The sequence below is a fragment of the Gracilinanus agilis genome, chromosome 3, assembly GCF_016433145.1.
Source record: "Gracilinanus agilis isolate LMUSP501 chromosome 3, AgileGrace, whole genome shotgun sequence".
Lineage (NCBI taxonomy): Eukaryota > Metazoa > Chordata > Mammalia > Didelphimorphia > Didelphidae > Gracilinanus > Gracilinanus agilis.
Window position 1 is genome coordinate 144,160,673 of NC_058132.1, and position 21,269 is coordinate 144,181,941.

A 21,269-nucleotide genomic window follows, 5' to 3' on the forward strand; every position below is an offset into this window, starting at 1 on the left:
AAATGTATAGAAATGCTGATGATTTATGTGCATTTATTTTGTATCCTGCAACTTTGCTAAAGTTGTTGATTATTTCTACAAGCTTCTTAGTTGATTCTCTAGGATTTTTTAAGTAGACCATCATATCATCTGCAAAGAGTGATAGCTTAGTTTCCTCCTTGCCCACTTTGATACCTTCAATTTCTTTTTCTTCTCTAATTGCAACTGCTAGTGTTTCTAGTACTATATTGAATAATAGAGGTGATAATGGGCATCCTTGTTTCACTCCTGATCTTATTGGGAAGGCTTCTAATTTATCCCCATTGCATATGATGTTTGTTGATGGTTTTAGGTATATACTGTTTATTATTTTTAGGAAAGGTAACAGTCAGCTTTTGAATCAGTAATTGAACCTGAAGTGTTGAAGGGAACACAATCTAACTATCATACAATCCCGGAGACTACTGAAGGAGAGATTGCTGATTTGAGGCTTGACAATTCTTTAAAGAGCAGAGTGGAAGATAGAACAAATCAAACTTCCATTTCTGAAGTCCTTAATGAAAGCCAACATGGAATTTGCAATAGTGACAATGACTTACAAGCTCTCAATGAGAGTATGCTCTTTAAGCCTGCTTTCTGTAATCCTGATTCTAAACTGAACTTGCCTAATGGTGCTATAGGAAGTTTGGGTTTAGAGACAAAAGACCATACTCAACAAAGAATCAATGACAAGTGTACACAAAATACTGAGGATTCTTTATTACCCTTAGTGCCAGTGAAGTCCAGTGACAGTGGAGAACCCTTAGTTACTTTAGAAATCGGGGGAGTACACTATGAGGGATTATTGGACACGGGGGCATCTTGTTCCGTACTACGAGAACCACCTGAAGGATGTCAATTTCAAGGCAGTTTAAGAGTAAGAGGAGCTTCTGGGGTAGCACAACAAGTCCCAAAGCTAAAAGTTAAAATGTTAAAATTTGGACCTCTGACTCTTGAACACACCTTCCTATTGATGCCATCATGTCCTTCAAACCTCGTGGGAAGAGATCTTCTATGCAAATTGGCTGCAACCATCCAATGTCAACCGGATGGGCAAATTTATTTACACATACCTAAGAGATCTCTGAAACACCATCCCATTTTATTTTTAGACACATGTAGTGAGGAACCATCATACCAATCAACTGATAACATCTATGAGGTTCCAGATGATATTCCAGATTATGTGTGGGCTAAAAATTCAAATGAGGTGGGCAGGATATTGTCAGCGGAACCAGTAAAGATAGAGGTGAAAGAAGGCTTACCTCCAAGAATTCCTCAGTTCATCCTAGAGAAAAGCTCCAGAAGAATTTCCAAAAAGAGAACACAAGATATACAAAATTTGAGTTTGCCTAAGACCAAAAAGCAACTCAGGGCAATCATAGGAATAACGAGCTTCTGTAGAAACTGGATTCCAGGTTATGCTTACATCACAAGACCTCTGATAGAGCTAACCAAGAAGGAAGTTCCAGAACCCTTAAAGCTGAATAAAGAACATATCCATGCATTAGGGAAATTGAAATCACTTACTCTATCAGCTCCAGCCCTAGGTATCCCTGATCTTGACAAACCATTCCTACTATATGTGCATGAAGACAAAGGGATAGCCTCTAGTGTTCTCACACAAACATTTGGAAATAGACTTAGACCAGTTGCTTACTACAGCTCTAAGTTAGATTCAGTGATTTGTGGTATGCCTAGTTGTTTAAAAGCCATAGCTGCTGTAGCCATCATGATTAGAAAATCTTCATCCTTGGTATTAGGGAGTGAACTGAAAGTATTTTCCCAACACCAAGTGGAATCTACTTTAAGAAACACCAACTTACAGGCATTCACTTCTCAGAGATTATCAAGATACCAAGCGATTCTGTTGGCTAGTGAAAATATAACTTTTCACCGGTGCAGAAACATAAATCCTGCTACTCTGATTCCAGATTTACCTCTGGAAGGAGAAAGTCTACACATCTGTGAAGATGCCCTTAACATCATGCATAAAACAAGACCTGATTTAGACGATAAACCAATGAAAGACCCTGATATTACCTTATTCACAGATGGATCATCATATGTAGTAGACAATCAGAGATAAACTGGAGCAGCCGTAGTGACAGCTAAAGACATGTCCCTACAACAACGACCACAAGACCCAGAAACTATGCAAAACAAAGATCAATTAGCACCAACCGAACAATCAAACAAGTCCTCAGTAAATCCAAAATCTATTCATAAGACCATAGAAACAGAGCAACAAACAGAACAACAATCAGAGCATGAAGCAGAAGCAGAAGTAGACCAAGAACCAGTAAACAATCAGATTTTACACCCAAATGATTATCCCAATCTCAATCACTTAGAAGAATCATCTATAAATAATTATGATAATGAAAAAGAATCAATGAAGGAAGAAGACACAACATTTAATTTGCAATCAATACCAGATCTAGAAACTGATTACGACGAATGAATGAAAGCACGAAGACTTAATCATGAACTTTTATTTTTTGTTTACCTATAATAATCATCTTTATTAAAATCATAAAAGAAAAGAAGAAGAGGAAATAATCATATATGATAGACATTTAAAAATTTGTTCCTGACACAAGTCAGAAAGTGACAAGTGCTGGTGCATCAAAGCAACACAAATCAGAAGTTGACAAGCGCGGGTGCATCGAACATCTCACTGGTTGCTGACTACGCAGATCTTCACAAGGACAGCAAACCTGAGAACTACAAAGACATCCGTGACCAAATACATCTATCGTAAAGAGGACATCCACACCGTGAAGAGGAACATCGAATCAGTGTGGGACACATGTATTTGGAAAAGAGATAACTTACACCCAACAGAATTCTCACTGCACACAACACTAGATTCCATCCAAGCAGTACATGCTAATTGCAAAAGAATTCCGGTGGAGTAAGTATGTAACACGTCATTACATGGATAAGTCAATAGACAACACATAAAACATTTTCCTGACTTCACATTTACATGTGAAACATAAACTTTCACTTAAGAGAGAAGGGTATATCTGCCTTAGTAAAAGAAAGTCTCTTACTATGGTACAGACACCATTCTACTCAAATCACCTGACATGTCATGTACATATGTAATTTTGATTACTAACCATTAGCAATAAGTTTACTAACACACAGGGACAGTTTAGTTAGTTTAGTAAGTTAGTACAGGGACAGATCTTTCTAAAATATTCTTTGTAAATATTGTACATAACAAAGGTCTATGGTTTAACCAATAGACTTACAAAAGATATAGGCTTACTTATTATTACTAACATTTCTAACATAGGCATAAGTGTACCAACCTATTCATACACTAACTTCAGCAAGAGAACTACAATTTAGAAGCATATTTGGAAAAAATTTGCAAAACTTTTCTTAGTTAATATTATCTGAGTAGTTCATAACATTAGGTAATGCATAGATAGGATTCATTACTTTGTTCTAGTTAGCAAAAATTAGCCTTAAAAATGTGTGAATGTTTAAAATGTAATTTGTTTTCCTTTCTGTTCAAAATTTTTTTGAAAAAATGAAATCCCCATTCCTCTCCTATACTTTTACCTTATCCCGTCTTAGTTTTAGCTTATTTAGTTGTAGCATAGTTTAGGAGATAGCAACCTTTTATTATTTTGCAAACTTAGTTAGGGATAAGAGCTTAGTAAGAATTTAGCTTAGTATAAGAGTAGTAATCCCTTAGACTTTAGTAACTATTAAAATGGTGCTAGTTGCACATTTTGAAAAGAAAAGGGGCATTTGTAGTATACAGAATTGGGTTGATATAGTTTTTTCTAGCTTTGGCTGAGTTCCAAAAGCTGTTAGGGGTTTGGAATCTTGAGGAAAGGCAGTTGGCTGGATCTTCCGTGGAGGGAGGTTGTGAATGAGCCGAGCTGCGTTGATTACCTAGCTTTAATATTGACATTTAGCCTAGCTTTGATATATTTACTTAAGAAATTATTATTTTGATAAACCCTTTATATCTTCCTTTCCTAATACCATCCCTGCCTTCCCTTCCTTACCTTATATGTCTGTGGAGTTAATAAGGAGAGTAATTATAGAGGAGTTAAATCTGTGAAGAGTTACTTAATTGACAGCATTAGTTATAGTTAGTCAGTCATCATTTATTCCCTTTAGATAGCAATAGTACTTTGTAAAGCTGAGTTTAAAGGCAGGCCCTTACTCAGACTCCATCTTTACTTCCCTTCCCCCACCTGAGGTTCCTGAGACAACTGATAGGGCTTTCCTTTGATCCACCTTCCTAACAAACATCCTTCAAACAAAATAAACCCTTTTGTGTTTCAACAGCCCTATTAGTGTAATTTATCTGTTAGTTATTAAGAGGGAAGAAGAGGGAAAGAGACAACATACTCTGGGCTTAGAGGGAAGCTGGGGCATCCATCTTGAAGGAAGGTGTTACTTCAAAACAAGTCCCTTCCTGTGAAATTAACTAAAGCCTGTTTGTTAATTTCAGTCTAGTCTATTTCCCTCAGCTTGTGTTTGAGTCTAAGTCCCAGTCTGTAAACCTGCTGTGTTTGTCTGTTTAGTTTAATTTCTCCTCTCCCTGAAGATCTCTGTTTCCCTTCTGTGTTATACTCCTGACTTCAGTCCTATTATACCCTGAATCTCCTTTAGTCCCAGCCTACTTGTAACCGAGATTACCCATTTAGCAAGTCTCCAACATCCTCCTTTAAATTTCCTTATACCCCACCTTTCCTCAAATTACCTACACTACATACGTAAGAATGGTGCGGCGTTAACACAAAAACAAACATTAATTTCATATATTAGGGAAATACATTCAACTCGCACATAGCATCAAGAAAGAAAGGGAAATCCTTCAGTCAACACGTGACAAAGGGATGACTTGAACACTAGGTAACTATGACACATGCAACACAACATAAAAGAACACAACACAGCAAAAAACTGATATTTAGCAAGGACCTCTTGTAAATAAATGAGGGTCTGAAGATTGCAAGAGTGCAAAATGTGCATAATGTATCATATGTACATAAAAGCTGTAAATTTTATAAATACTTGTAACATAGGTTGGCAAAAGTAGCTATAGGATTGCAAATAATGTATCATAACCATATACATAGTGTATCATAACTAACCATATAGTATATAATTAGTATAAGAACAGGGACAGTACATATAGGAATTTAGGGAAGTTCAAATCTCAAACTTTAGTTAGTGGAAGGAAAGCATAAACATAGGGTAATGTAGTTAGAACAGCTAGGGAAATGTACTAACAAAGTAGATAGATAAGCATAGATTCATAGTAGCAATAAGTTAACATTGTATTAGGAAGATAGGTAGTTAGAAAAATAACTTAGAGATAACTAAGAGTGGGGAAAATCATTGCGTTAAATAAGATTGTAAACTTAAATGTTATTCTTAGCCAAATGTTGTGTTACAAAATTGTTGTTATAAACCTGAAACCTTATCCCTTACCCAAATTTTCCTGAAATCCTTTTTAGAATAAGTTAGATAGCTAGGAAGTAGGTTAGACAGGGAAAGTTAAGGACATTTATTATTTTGGATGGGACATTAGTTAAGGATAGGAAACAAGAATAGTACTGCATAAGTTCTTGGTGGAACTTTTGGAAAGTTACACAACACAAAACCAGGAATTGTAATGGCAAGTTGGGGCTGAAAGCAAGCTTTTAGAATGTTGTATGCTGACTGAGGGACAGAATTGTCAGTTGGAGGAAGCAAAGGATCATGGGAGAAAGAATCCTGGAAGGAGAGGCTTTTGAGAGCTCGAAGTGAAAGGAGAGGAGAAGCTTGCTCTTGACTGACTCGAGAGCAAATCCTAAGGGTTTCTTGAACTGATATTGCAAAAGCCTGTTGTTCTAGTCAGCCATCTATTGCCATCAAAAAGAGAGTGAGATCTCCATATTTGAGGGGTCTAGGACTCTGGGAGTGGACCCTGAAGACTCTACCCATACCTTGCCTAACAAGGGACCCTACTTTGATTACTGTAGCTTAAATCATAGATAAGAATCCAGATTTAAGGGAATGGGAAGGTGAACCTTTGGGTTGAGCCATTAGGCTCCCCAAGGGGAAGGACCTTGAGGGCATAGACCTTTTAGGGTTTTCCCTTGATTCCGTCTATCCTCCCTCTTCTCCAGCTACCTTGTTTAACCTTCAATAAATAACTTGCAGTCAGATCAAAGGAGAGTCAATTCATGGGGCAAAAAAAGGGAAAGGAGTCTTTGAGTTGGCTGATCAACTCAGATTCCATTTTGAGCAAGATCCCCTGTGGTGCCAACATTGGTGGAGGGAGAGGCTTCTGTTTGGAGAGGGCCTTTGCTTATCTGGCCAGGGTTTCCACCTACTCCATCATTTAGGAAAGCCTTCCCACTAGTAATCAGTGCCAGCTCCGTCTCTGATCAGCCATCATTTCAGAGAAATCCCCTCAGTTGTCCAGTAATAGTGGTGCATTGAAAGAGGAACTGATAGACACACACACCCAGGTCCACCAATCCTTGACATCTCACCTCTCTCAAATATAGCTATTTATTACACTAGGTACTATGTTCTAGGAAAATTTGTTAAAGGAGAGAATACTTTCTGTTTTACAATGAACAAACTGAGGCATGGTGTGATTAAGTATTCCTAGAGGCCTAGGATATAACTTGATGGAAGCAGGAAAAGAATGAATGACAACTGACTCCTAGTTCTGTTTTTTTTAATCCCCCCAAAATTTCTCGATAGATTTAGTTTAATCACAGTTTATTTGTTTTTCAATACACAATATTGACTCCAAGATGGGAAGGTAAGGGTTTAAAAAAAAATTAAAAATTTTTGTATCAGTTCACAACTTTGTGAGCAGTGTATGAGTGTCCTAATTCTTCCTTTATTCCTAAGTCTAACAGGTATAATATTTTGAGCTTCTCTAATTTGTTTATGGTATTACCCTTTATTTCTAAATCATGTTTCCAGTTTGACTTTATCTTTGTATATAGTGTGAAATGTTGGTCTGTATGGTCTGTTTTTGCCATCCCATTTTCCTAGTAGTTTTGTTGAATAGCAAATTTTCCTTCCCAAAGCTTAGGTATTTGGATTTGTCAAATGCTAGGTTACTATGGTCATTTACTGTAGTGTATTGAGTCCTTAACCTATTCCATTGATCTACTACCCTATTTCTTAGCCAGTATCAGATTGTTTTGATGGTTGGTGCTTTATATACAGTTTGACATCTGGTGCAACTAGCTATTCCCATTCAGTTTTTTCCAGTGCTCAATCAAATTTAACTTTTCTAAGTTTATTTACTTCTTTAATTTCTATCTTGTTTATTTTTTGGTGAGAGAGGAAGGCTAATGTCCCCTTATTACTGTAGTTTTATTGCCCATTTCCTCCTGTAACTCATGTAACTTCTTTGGGAATTTAGATGCTATGACATTTGTTGCATTTATATTTAATATTAATGTTACTTAATTGTCTTTGCTACCTTTTATCAAGAGGTAATTTCCTTCCTTATCTCTTTTAATTAGATCAATTTTCACTTTTGCTTTGTTTGATATCATAATTGCTACCCCTGTTTTTTTAACTTTGTCTGATGCATAATAAATTCAGTTCTAGCCCTTTACTTTTATTCTGTGCATCTCCCTCCTTTACATGTGTTTCTTGTAGACAACATTTATGGGTTTCTGATTTTTTATCCACTCTACTATCCTCTTCTGTTTTATGGGTGAGTTCATCTTCACATTCACAGTTAAGATTACTGACTGTATTTCTCTCCATCTTATTTTCCCCTGGTTCGTCCTTCTCTTTCTCTACTTAAGACTTTCCGTATTCACAAATGTTTTGCTTCTATCACCTTCTATCACCTTTCCCTGGTTACTCTCTTTTGTTCACCTTCCTTATTTCATTTCCCTCCCTTTCTTGTTTACTTGTTAGGAAGATAGGTTTCTATAGCCAACTGAATGTAGATATTATTCTCACTTTTTGCCAATTCCAGTGAGAGTTAAGGTTCAAGTATTGTCTGCCACCCCACCATCTTCCCTTCCATTGTACTGGCTCTTTTGTACCTTCTCATGTTTACCCCTGTCTTTCTCCCATTTTTTTCTTTTCTCAGTATGTGTCTTTTTCTTATCCTTTCTTCAATATCTAATCTATTGCCAACTCCTGCCAGTTTTACTTTTATAACATCTTTCATATATATATATATATCTTCTCTTCTCTGACATTGCCATCAACCTGGTACAGGACCTCATCACCTCATGTTTGAACTATTGCATAGTTGACTTTTGTTTGGTGGCCATCCAGTACTCCTTCTTTTGTGAAATTGATTCTCCAAGTCAATTGTTGTCCAGACAAACTCCTAAAGTCCAGTCCTGATTGTCTTAGGTCACCCATATCTTCTCCCTTCCTCCTAATTCAACAAACTCTTACAGCTTCCTTTTACTTCTAGGATCCCAGAGAAAATCTTGTTTTGCATTCAGATTCCTTTATACATGGCTCCCTCCTACATTCCAGTCTTCTCACACCTTACTCTTTCCCTGTGATTCAGTGACACTGGCCTTGTTATTCCTCACACAAGACACTCCATCTTTACATTCTTGAGCATTTTTACTGACTTCCCTTATGCTGGTAATAGTCTTCTTCTGTTCTAATAAGAAACTATGCACATATGTACATTATAATTAATATAGACTTGAATCCATAATAATCCTTATTTTGACTTGCTAGTTTTACTGAGAGCCTTAAAAAATTGAGTTTAGATCACTAAAATTTAATCAAACTAAATTTTTTTTATTTCTTCTATATATAGCGTAAAAAAGCAGTGGATCTTAATGTTAAGATCTTGGATTTGAGCAGTACTTTTATTATGAGATCCCACTTTCCCAACAAAATTGACAAGCATCTCTTACCTGGCTATATCCACCATAACTTTGAATGTGAAGGAGATCATCTCTTAGTTAATAATTTATATGCAGAATCTTCAGATGATTTGGTATGTATTTGAAAATTACTTTTATTCTTAAAGTTGTTTTTAGTGCTAATTACATGTATTATTTTAAAAATAATTTTGCAAGGTTGTGGGAATATCTTTTAAAATACAATGTTAGTAAGCCCCAAAATAGAAATTGTCATTAATTCTTTTTTTTGGTGTTTTTTTTTGTTTTTTGTTTTTTTTTTTACCCTTAACTTCTGTCTATTGGTTCATAGGTGGAAGATTGGTAAGGGTGGGCAATGGGGGTCAAGTCACTTGCCCAGGGTCACACAGCTGGGAAGTGTCTGAGGCCGGATTTGAACCTAGGACCTTCCATCTCTAGGCCTGGCTCTCAATCCACTGAACTACCCAGCTGCCCCAATTGTCATTAATTCTTGCAAAAACCTTAAAGGAAGAAAATTACTTTCTTCTTAGGGAAGTATTTATTATTGATACTAGTTTTCGAAGGTATGGTAAGTAAAGTTATCCCTACTTTGCTTCTAAACTAAACTGTATCCTTAAAATGAAATTTTATCCAAAAAGAGAAAAATATATAAATATTCTTTGAAAAAAGTCACAAAAAATATATGAAAAAACACTCAGGAAAAAACCTAAATTTTTCTAAAATAAAATTAAATAGGTTTTAAAAAGGAAACATGTTAGTGTTCATGTCAATTTAAAATGAATTAGGGAAAGGGAAACTTTAGGATAATAGAAAAATTCAGGAAGTTGAGATATGGGGGCTTAGGACATAAATGTAGGTCAATGACGGCTATCTTTTGGAACTTTTTAGGAACCCCATGCCACGCCCCACCCATCGCCCCACATTGTGAGTCATGCCCCGCCCCCAACTGCATGCCCTGTCCCCTAACTGCATGCAGGGGCCAGTATGTACAATTAGAGGAATACATCCTCATTTCCCTTCCTGGAGGAGACAGGGTTCCCAATGCAATTTCTATACAGTGCTTAAGTCATATTAAAAGGAAAAGGGTCAATGACCCAACTCTTATCAAAGCATTTATACTGGTGAGTCTGGATATTCAAAGTGAAAGACTGCTGCTAGAACTGGAGTGGATTCCTAGAAACCTCAAGCATTTGGTAGACCTTTGAGGCAGGGAGACTACAGGCTAGGAGCTTCCCAGGGGATTTTCTTTGCTTTGAGGGACCCTCTTTAGCTATTGCTAATTAAATTAGGGAATTATCTTCCCAGGTAGCTGGGTGCACATAGTTCAAAACCCAGGAAGAGACTTCCACCTGTTTCTGTGGGCTGAGGGGGAGGGAATAAAGGGTTTAATGCAAGAGACATGAGTCCATGCATTCTGCTCTTCCAGTTTTACAGATGTGGTGGTGGATAGGATGACTGGATGGGGACCCTCCCATTGAGGTGTTAGCTGGCTTGATCCCTCCAATTGGGTGGGATATGTGATTTCTCCATCCTCCTCTGAAAGATTAGGGAAGATCTGATCAGCATACCTTATGTAGGGATTATTTTCTTAGCTGCTTTTGTATCAGCAGCTGGACAGCGTTTTCTGCGGGGGGGGGGGGGGGGTGCGGGGGGGATGTCAGTAGGCAGACACTGAGAGAATTCTTAATAGGCAACAGATCAAGATCACTCTTTCCTTGATGATATATAACTCAGTATCTTCCTGATGTAATATAAGCTATGCTGATCTGACTGCAGTTAATATCTATGATCTTGAGTTGATTGGGAATTAATCACAGGCAAGAGTTGGTAATAGAATATGAAACCCCTCACAGCCAGGGAATCAATCACACTTGTCAGGCTTGACAGTGAGAATCTTCTTGAAGATAATGGAGTAGGCCAGTAAACAGATTTCAAATAACAGGTAACTAATTTAATCAACTAATACAGGAATATCTTTTTTTTTTAAATTTTAAAACCCTTACCTTCTGTCTTTGAGTTGTTATAAAGAAGGTATCTTTGTCTATTGTTCTAGTTATTATAGGGTATATTAATCAGGGAAGCTGTGACTTGGATTCCCTTGATAGCTGGTGCAGGGACAGCCGAGTCCTGTCACTCAGCTGGATGTTATAATAACTGCCCCTTCTCGATAACAGCGCCCAGGTAGGATCCCTAAAGGTCAGATGGATGGGTAACCCTTTCAGGTCCCACCTGGGGTTGGATTGATTATTAATATTGGGCTCTATTAGCCTTGGATAACATTTTCATCTGACTGCGTTGCTCCTTTCCCAAGGGTTGTGATGTAATCATCACTCAGGAAGGTACTCAGTAAACTTTATCTATAGATGTTAATGAGGGAAAGGAATAATCAAGAAGAGATTGGGAATAGGAGACCCTGTTGCTAATGGCTATGATCACTATTCCCTCAGGATTGTAGGCTGTTTCAGTAATGCTGGAGCTCTTGTTCTTTACCTCCTCTGGTTCAGCTTGGCCACGGCCAAACCAGAGAAAGCAATCTGCTTGGTTGATACAGATATCGGGGATCCCTCTCAGCTTCTTATTGCCATTTGTTATGTCAGTCCTACAGCCATCAGGAAATACCTCCCTTACCTCCCTCTGCTTCTTCTCCTTCCCTCTTCCCAGTTCCCACCTGGGCCCAGATACCTAAATATCTAATGATGGTTCAGATGTCTAAATATCTAGGGGGAATTTAGAGAGAATCAGAGGACCCATGGTCAGGGATCCACAGGTCAATGCTCCAAGATCAGAGATCAGTGTCCAAGGCCAAGGGTTCCAGGCCAAGGGTCCAAAGCCAAGGGCCCTTCTCAGATGGCTGTCAGGGTATTTATAACCTCTGGTCAATTGCCTTTCCTCTTGTCCTTATGGCATCTGAGAACATTCTGATGTCTCCAACTGTCCACCTGTCAATCAAGGTGAGACTCACAACTCCCAGAGTTTGAATATGACAGAGTCAATACTATGTATTGGCTTCAAGGCAGAAGAGTGGTAAGTGTAGGCAATGAGGGTCAAGTGGCTTGCCCAGGGTCACACAGCTGGGAAGTGTCTGAGGTCAGATTTGAACCTAGGACCTCCTGTCTCTAGGCTTGGCTCTCAATCCACTGAGCTACCCAAATGCCCCGATACAGGAATATTTTGATGAATTAGGGATTGAGGAAAAATGGGTGAGGACAGAGGTTTTAAGGTTAAACTAAAACTAAAAAACAAATTGATAGATAGTCAGGCAGTTCCCCTTGGGGAAAAGCCTCAGATGGAATTCTGTCACTCTGACTGGTTTTGCAGCCTTGGCCTAGTTCAGCTGCTGGATGTCAAAGCTGGTTAAACTTGACTGATAATAAATAACTGATGTTTCTTTTGAGATGAATTTGTTGATAATATTGTTGATGATTTTGTTGTTGATGATGATAAATTATACTGCAGATTGCAGGATATGACAGTAGACCTAAGTAGCTAGACCCTGATGTAGATCAGCTAATACAAGTCTTTGGTGAAGCTTCTGGATTCAAATGGAGAGCTTTTCCCCTTCCACCCTTTCCACTCACCTAACTCACAGCTCTGTTTGCTTGGGGGTGACCTCCTATTTATAGGTGTGCTCCACTGGTCTTTCCACTGTCTTGTGCCTGCTCTGGGATTCTAAAATCTGAACCCCCATCTTGCTACAGTTTGCACAAGATGGCTACTTGCAAAACTATTTACACTTAGAGCTTAGTGAATGGGACTCAGCCCTACATTTGCTCAGGGGATTATTTTAATTAGGGTCAGTGCAACTAGGAGGCCTGGGACCCAATCAGTTCTTTGCTTACAAAAGCAGAACTGTTACTGTTCTATTCACCCAGTAAGGGTCCAGGAAGACCAAAAGGATTTTGTACTGTGATAGATGTGTAGACTCTATTCCCAACCTAAGAGCAGTGGCCATCACTGCTGTTCCCAGGAGCCTGGATGGGATGGGGAGTGGGGCAGAGGCACCTGGGGGCTGAGCCAAGCTTAACTGTGCTCAGCCCCTGCAACAGTAGAAGGAGGCTAGAATGCCCCAATCCCTGTATTGGGGGTGGTGCCAGCCTCCCAGCCAGTCAAGCCAGGGGCTTGCATGTGCCCAGGGAGAGGCTTCCATGTACCATCTTTGACACATGTGCATGCCATAGGTTCACCATCATGGATGTAGGTGAGTCATTCTTAATTATATTCCCTATCTTTCCCTTATTTTCTCTTACTTCATTCCTGGAATATAATCTTCCTTAACTTCAGTTTGGAAGCTCCAAATACTATATGAAATACACTACTCTTCTCCCCTTCCCTGTTTTTTACTTCTCCATGAATGATATTGGTGCCCTTGGATCAATCTCTACAGTTGTGAACAGTAGCCCTGCAAACAGTTTGAAGCTGTCAATCCCAGCCTGATCTCTAAAACAAAGCTGCTTAAAAAATGTGAACTTTTGGTGGGGGTGGGGGAAGAGGAGGATGACTCCTATAGGGAATAACTTCCACCTGTCATCTGCTTCAGCTTTAAGGATACAGGGAAAGAAGGGAAAAGAGATTAATTTTACCCTCAGATCTTATCCCAGCATCTAAAGAACTGGGATGGGAATGATTCTGGTATCTTGGACCATAGGGTCCTGTAGAAATCTTTTTTCTTAGTCTTATAGCCTTAGGTCTATATGCAGAAGCATGTAGCACAGACATCATCTCTGCAAATTAGTGGATTAGCTGTTACACTTAGGGAAATTTTGGGGTTGAAATTATATGCAACTAAGAGTGCAATTACAGTCAGACTTAAGTTTTATATAAGCTAAATTTGAGGACCAACATAACAACTCATTCTTATGCCACCTAGATTATTATCATAAATAGTATTTACTTCTTTTGCTTTAGCATGTAGTTAAGTTAGCATTATAAAGTCACATGAGAAGCCTAGAACTTTTTTTGCCTTTAATAATCTTAGCACTAGACTTAGGAAATAGTATTGTTCTTTGCTAGATTGTTTCAAGACACTAACACACTTCTAAATGTGTTTAAAAATCATGATTAAGTATAAAATTTCTTTTAAAGTTTAGATGAGAAATCTGTGTTATAGTTCCGTTCTTCCTTATGTGCCATTCCTTGAAGTTATTTGTATAGGTTGGTTTTCTGTGCAGTGTGTATCCTCAAATACCTATTAGTCATTTTATATTCCTTTTTTTTTTAATTTTTTTTTTTTGTTTTAAACCCTTAACTTCTGTGTATTGACTTAGAGGTGGAAGAGTGGTAAGGGTAGGCAATGGGGGTCAAGTGACTTGCCCAGGGTCACACAGCTGGGAAGTGTCTGAGGCCAGATTTGAACCTAGGACCTCCTGTCTCTAGGCCTGGCTCTCAATCCACTGAGCTACCGAGCTGCCCCCTATATTCCTTTTTGATAAGGATATGGTTATATCAATCTTCAGGTACAGACATATTATGATGCTATTTGTCATTTTTTTATGCTTACATACAATTCTGTGTAATGGAATTAATATTAATTATCATTTACTTTTTTGATTAGGTACGAGAAGTAGCTTACAAGGTTTTTCTTTACCCCAGTCTTGACCAGCTGAACTGTTTAGATGAATTACTTAGCAGTAGAGATCTTCTGGCAAAATTAGTCGGCTATTCCACATATGCTCATAGAGCTCTCCAAGGAACAATAGCTAAAAGTCCAGGTAAGAACTATATTTATTTTAAGTTTCTATAATGAATATATGAATATATGTTTGTGTGTACATGTGCATATTCAACTTTAAATAGAAAATGAGCATGTATAAAATTAAACTTCTATAAGTAAATATTTCAACTGAATAGGTATAATTCTTATATAACATATACTTATTTTATAATCTATGAATATAAGGTTATTATTTTGAAGTAGTTGGTATGATTTATTAGCCTGCTTCCAGATTATAATTATTTTTCTTATTTCTATTAATTGAGAATTTATTTTGTTCAGTTGTGTTGTTTTTATCTCCATTTACATTTCAGAATGAGTCATAATTGAATTTTATTTCACCTTTGCTGATAAGATACACTGCTCTTTTTGTAGTTTAAGTAGGCATATAGTATGTAGTTTGCTTGGAGAATGGAGTAGAGGAATAAATAGCCTTTGCTTTGGGGGAATGGATCAAAGAAAAATGTTGTCTGGATTATGCAAAAATGCAATATTCTAAACCACTTTTCCAGAAAGAGACTTAATGCTTTGGAAGGGGTAGTACTTAGTAAAAATCAAATGTATTATTTTAGATTCATCTTCTTGATGTCTTGAGGTCTTTATGATGGTGTATCTGATGAAAAGTAAGAATGATAGAGAATAATAAAAGTTTAAATTTACATTGTTGATATTCTAAATTTTTCAGTTTAGAAGACCTTGTGGACTCTTGTGATGTCTTAGAACTAATAATTCTCCTTTTTATATTCCTATCTCAAATTCCACTCCCACAAACAGAAAATTACAAAATATTCACTCTTCCTCTCCAAAAAAGCCAAAAAAAATCAAGACATGTGGAAGGATATTGAGATAGGAAAAATTTAATCTATTTTACAAATTATTATTTTTCCTCTGATTTATAGTATGCTTTCATATGGTTTAGCAAGAAAATGAGGTTATGGAAGGAAAGGATAAAACTAAGAAAAACATGGGTAGCTTAGGAATGTTCTCTGGAAAAGAGAATAACATCAATTGTGTTAAAAGGTCATAAGGAAGAGACCATGCTAATTCAGTTTTACGTAGTTTGTGCCTCTTGGGCTCCCATGAGATTTTTTTTTTTTTACTTCTATCTCTTCCTTGCTGAAAAACTCTAATTTAATGCCCTCACCTTTTTTTTTTTTTTTTTTTTTTTTTTTTTTTTTTTTTTTTTTGCCTCTCATCCTATGCCGGCGATGGCGAAACTTTTAGAGACTGAGTGCTTCACCCTACCTACCCCAGATGGGGTTGGAGGAAGCATTCTTATTGGGCTACTGGGCAGGGGGTTGGGTAATAAGAGGTGTGGAGGTGTGTGTGTAGAAGGGGAGGAGAGTGGCCTGAGCTCTTTGCTCCCCTCTAGGTATGTGCCACAGTGTGAGCTATGCTCCCCTCAAACCTAGCTCCAGCTGCACCATGGGAATCACTTTCACCACAGACTCAATAGGCTTCCATCTTCATTGCATCTTCACACAGTGTATGAGGGCCTTCTACCCCTGCACCTTATCCCAGACAGGGGAGGAAGGAAGCACTCCTATTGGGCTGCTGGGCAGAGGGGCAGAAGTGAGAAATGTCCTCAGGTGCAGGAGAGGGGGAGGGGAGCAGCTCCCCAGAGTCCCTCTGCCTTTCTAATAACAAACTCTGGTAGGCAACTGCTGGCGTGCCCACAGAGAGGGCTCTGCATGCCCATTTTGGTATGTGTGCCATAGGTTTGTCATCACTGTCCTATGCTATCATATTCTTTCCCACATCAAATCTCTGCTCATCCAGATTTGCAGACCTATTTGCTCATATGAATTTAAGCACAGTCCATTCTCCTAATCTTTTTTTTTTAAATAAATTCTTAGCTTCCATCTTAGAATCAATACTGTGCATTGGTTCCAAGGCAGAGGAGTGGCAAGGGCTAGGCAATAGGGTTAAGTGACTTGCCCAGGGTCACACAGCTAGGATGTGTCTGAGGCCAGATTTGAACCTAGGACCTCCCATCTCTAGGTCTAGCTTGTGATCATTGTTAAAAGGTTAATGTAGTTAGGGAAAATTGTTCACATTAATGGTGATTATAGATATTATAGAACTAACAAAGGGAGAGAAAAATTAAAATTCGGTTTGACAGTTAAAAGCAAAAAAAATTATAATCTCTTTAACTACTTTTCAGTTATATCTAATTGCTGTGTAGCAGTGTCAGTTCTGTATTTCACCAACTATGGCAGGTTAACTTTATGTTATGTTTGGTCACAATTAATTCTGTATCTGTATGCTAAGTCTTGATCAATTATTGCTCATGCAGCATGGTTATCTGTTCACAGTTTTAAAAACAGGACAGGTCTGTTGCCTCCAATCTATGCTGAATACTTTGGTTAGGCATTTTTAATGATGCTTCAAAGACTTTCTACCCAATCCAACCACAAATTATTTCCATTGTTTCCTTTTTATGTCTTTCTTCCTGATCACAGTGTATATTAGAGGAAGACAGAGAATCATGAGGACCTCATCTTCTTTAGATTTATCAGTTTCAATTGGGCCCTTGTCAATAACTGGTGACCGTTTTTTATTCTGTACCTATTGCACACTCTCCAAAGTGACTTTTCTAGATTTCCTCTCTTAAAGGCCCCAGAAGTGCTTCCCTCTTAATTGTCAGCAGATGGCTTTGCTTTTTTATTTTGGTAAAGTCGTTTGACATGAATTCCCAAACTTAACCATATTCCCCAGATCAACGATCTGTTACTTAATTTTTTCTTTCTTGACTTACTTAATAAAAATCTATTTTCTCTTCCTCTTACCTACCCTTCATTGAAAAATAAAGAAAAACAATTCCTTTTAAGAAGTATGCATAGCAAAGCAAAACAAATTACCCTTTTAGTCTTGTCCAAAAAAAATACATGTTTTCATCTATCCCCTGAGTCCATCACTTCTCTGTCAGCAGAGTGGGTAGCATACTTCTTTCTGAGGCCTCTGAAATCATGGTTGGGGATTATTTGATCAGAGTTCCAAATTTTTTTCAAGTTATTTATCTTTACAGTATTGCTATTGTAAAAATTGTTCTGTGTGTGCTTGCTTGTGTAACAATTTATTTAGTTCTTTCCTATTTCTCTAAAACCCACCCCTTCATCATTTTTTTCAATATTATAGTATTCTATTACATTAATATACCACAATTTATTAAACCTTTCTCTGCCCCATGGAAATTAATGAAACTTTTTCTTTGAATGCTTAAATGTTAAAAGTTTATTTGGGACAATATTTTTAGTGTTACAGAGAGCCAGTTAAAAACGAGGAATTCTGTCCTAATGCCAAAGACAAAGAAGTCTAGGAACCTTTTTCTTAATCCTAAATTCCAAAACTGTTTTCAATGTTTCATTCAATTTGGATAAAAGATAGTAATGGGGAAACAGTTTAAACTCATATGCAGATATTATCTGCAAAAAACCATAATCTTTCTGACAGTTACATATTTTTTGCCAAGGCAATACACACACAACTCTATTATAAAATTGTCAAATTTATATACAGAATTAAAGGACTCCTATAAGAGTAGCCAACATAATAGTATAGAAGTAAAGAATATAATGGCTTATATTTTCAATACTAAAGAGTACTACATAAAAAATAGTCTATATCAGATTTTTAATCTTGAATTTTCTAGCTTGTACTATTTATTTACATGTTTTCTCCTCTGTTAGTATGATTGCTCCTTAGCAAGATCTTTTATTGAGGGACTTTTCCTTTCTTTTTATTCTTATCACTTAGCACAATGCTATAAATGATTGCTTAATTGATCTGATTTTTCTTTTTATTCTTTATTCTTTCTTTCTTTATTTTTTAAGCCCTTAACTTCTATGTATTGGGTCCTAGCTGGAAGAGTGTGACAAGGGTGGGCAATGGGGGTCAAGTGACTTGCACAGGGTCACACAGCTGGGAAGTATCTGAGGCTGGATTTGAACCTAGGATCTCCCATCTCTAGGCCTGGCTCTCAATCCACTGAGCTACCCAGCTGCCCCCTGATTTTTTTATGTTTAAATTTTTAATTTGTTATTCATAGATAATTTTTTCTTATTTTATTTTTCAAGAAGTCATTTTGCTGTACTTTTCGTGTATAGAATTTTTAATTCCAAGAAATCATAATTTTCTTAAAATTTGTCTATAGCACATTTTAAACATTTTCTCATTGTTATTGGAATTATAATGATAGTTGCCATTTATATGGTGCTTTCAGATTTGCAAAATACCTTACTTATAATAACCTCATTTGAGCTGCACAGCTAACCTTTTAAGGTATTAACTATAGATGTCAAATGAGGATAATATGAGTCTCACTGATGTTCAGTGACTTGCCCTTGGCAATCAGTTAGAAGTTGATCAGAACCTAGTCCAGAACTCTGCCATGCCACTTCTTGAAACAAATTAAAAATCTTCTACTGTTTTTACTTAATTTTACATAATTTCTTATATACTCAGGTTTAACCATTTATAAACTTCTTATTCATTCTTATTACCCATAAAGAAGTTCTGTTTGTCACAATTATAGTTTATTAATAAAATATTATTCCTCTAAAAAGATCATTATAATTATTCATATAAATTTATCGAGATTCAGCATCTATTAGGAGCAAGAGAACCTGCCTTGGAATCAAAAAGCCCCCATTCAAATTCTTTCTCTAATATATATCTCCACTGGGTATAAATCACTTAGCCAGTTAGACTTCTTAGCTTTTCATATAACACTTTAAAACTTTAGTTGGAAAGGATTGCTATGGTGTATCTGTGGAGGGGTTTTCACAGTGGGAATTTTCCACATCAATGAAATAAAGCCCCAGATCCTTCCCAAAACAATGTTACACATCTGTTGTGTTTAGATGTGCTATGCTATGTTTGGAGATTTTTTTTTTCAAAGATAGAAATGATTTTGGCATCAGTGGTTAGAACATAGACTAATATTAATGTGATATGGAATGGTTTGTCTTGGCCAAAGTTGATCAGTTGATCAGTTCTGTGAAGACCTACAACATCTTTTAAAAATAACACCAAAAAGAGATGTCTCATTTATCATAAAAGTCTGGAATGCTAAATTAGGTAATCAAAAAATAATTAGGATAACAGGCAAGTTTGACCTTAGAATATAAAATGAAGCAAATCAGAAAGTAAAATAGTTTGTCAAGAGAATTGATAGAAAACACTGTTTTTGAAGAATCCAAAAAGCAGTTCTACACATGGATGTTACCAGAATGGTCATCATCAAAATCAATATACTCTGTAGCCAAAGGTAGAGAAGGTCTATACAAGTCAGTTTAAAACAGGATCTGGAGCTGACTGTGGCTCAGATCATGATCTTCTTATTGCAAAATTAAGACTTAAATTGAAGAAAGTAGGGAAAGGTATTCCTTATGATTATGAAGTAGAAGTGATGAACAGTTTTAAGGGGTTAGGTCTAGAAGATAAGATACCTGAAAAACTATGGACAGAGGTTGACAGTATTGTATAGGAGTCAGCAACAATAACAACAAACATCCCAAAAAGAAGAGCAAGAAAGCAAAATTATTTTCTTTTTTTTAAAACATTTATTAATATTCATTTTTAACATGGTTACATGATTCATGCTCCTCCTTTCCCCTTCGCCCCCCGCACTCCCCCCACCCATGGCCAATGCACATTTCCACTAGTTTTGTCATGTGTCCTTGATCAAGACCAATTTCCAAATTGTTGGTAGTTGCATTGGTGTGGTAGTTTCGAGTCCACACCCTCAATCACGTCCACCCCGACCCATGCGTTCAAGCAGTTGTTTTTCTTATATGTTTCCTCTCCTGCAGTCCTTCCTCTGAATGTGGGTAGCGTCTTTACCATAAATCCCTCAGAATTGTCCTGGGTCATTGTATTGCTGCTGGTAAGAGGTCCATTACATTCAATTTTACCATAGGATATCAGTCTCTGTGTACAATGTTCTTCTGGCTCTGCTCCTTTCGCTCTGCATCAGTTCCCGGAGGTCTCTCCAGTTCACCTGGAACTTCTCCAGTTTATTATACCTTTGAGCACAATAGTATTCCATCACCCGCATATACCACAGTTTGTTCAGCCATTCCCCAATTGAAGGACATACCCTCCTTTTCCAATTTGTTGCCACCACAAAAAGCACGGCTATAAATATTTTCGTACAAGTCTGTTTATCTATGATCTCTTTGGGGTACAAACCCAGCAATGGTATGGCTGGATCAAAGGGCAGACATTCTTTTATAGCCCTTTGAGCATGATTCCAAATTGCCAGCCAGAATGGCTGGATCGGTTCACAGCTCCACCAGCAATGCATTAATGTCCCAATTTTGCCGCATCCCCTCCAACATTCATTACTCTCCCCTTCTTTCATTTTAGCCAATCTGCTAGGTGTGAGGTGATACCTCAGAGTTGTTTTGATTTGCATTTCTCTAATTATTAGAGATTTAGAGCACTTTCTCATGTGCTTATTGATACTTTTGATTTCTTTACCTGAAAATTGCCTATTCATGTCTCTTGCCCATTTATCAATTGGGGAATGGCTTGATTTTTTATACAATTGCTTTAACTCCTTGTATATTTGAGTAATTAGACCCCTGTCAGAGTTTTTTGTTATAAAGATTTTTTCCCAATTTGTTGTTTCCCTTCTGATTTTGACTATATTGTTTTTGTTTGTACAAAAACTT

At 37.2% G+C, this 21,269-nt stretch overlaps 1 protein-coding gene across 1 annotated transcript in view; it reads left to right on the plus strand.

The window, feature by feature from the left end:
* Positions 1–21,269, plus strand: part of LOC123240602 (mitochondrial intermediate peptidase) — a 198,289-nt gene that overhangs the window by 22,512 nt on the left and 154,508 nt on the right. Inside the window, exons 6-7 of the mRNA XM_044668295.1 lie at positions 8,816–8,998; positions 14,434–14,590. Coding sequence (XP_044524230.1) covers positions 8,816–8,998; positions 14,434–14,590 — 340 coding nt within the window. The remainder of the gene's footprint in view (positions 1–8,815; positions 8,999–14,433; positions 14,591–21,269) is intronic.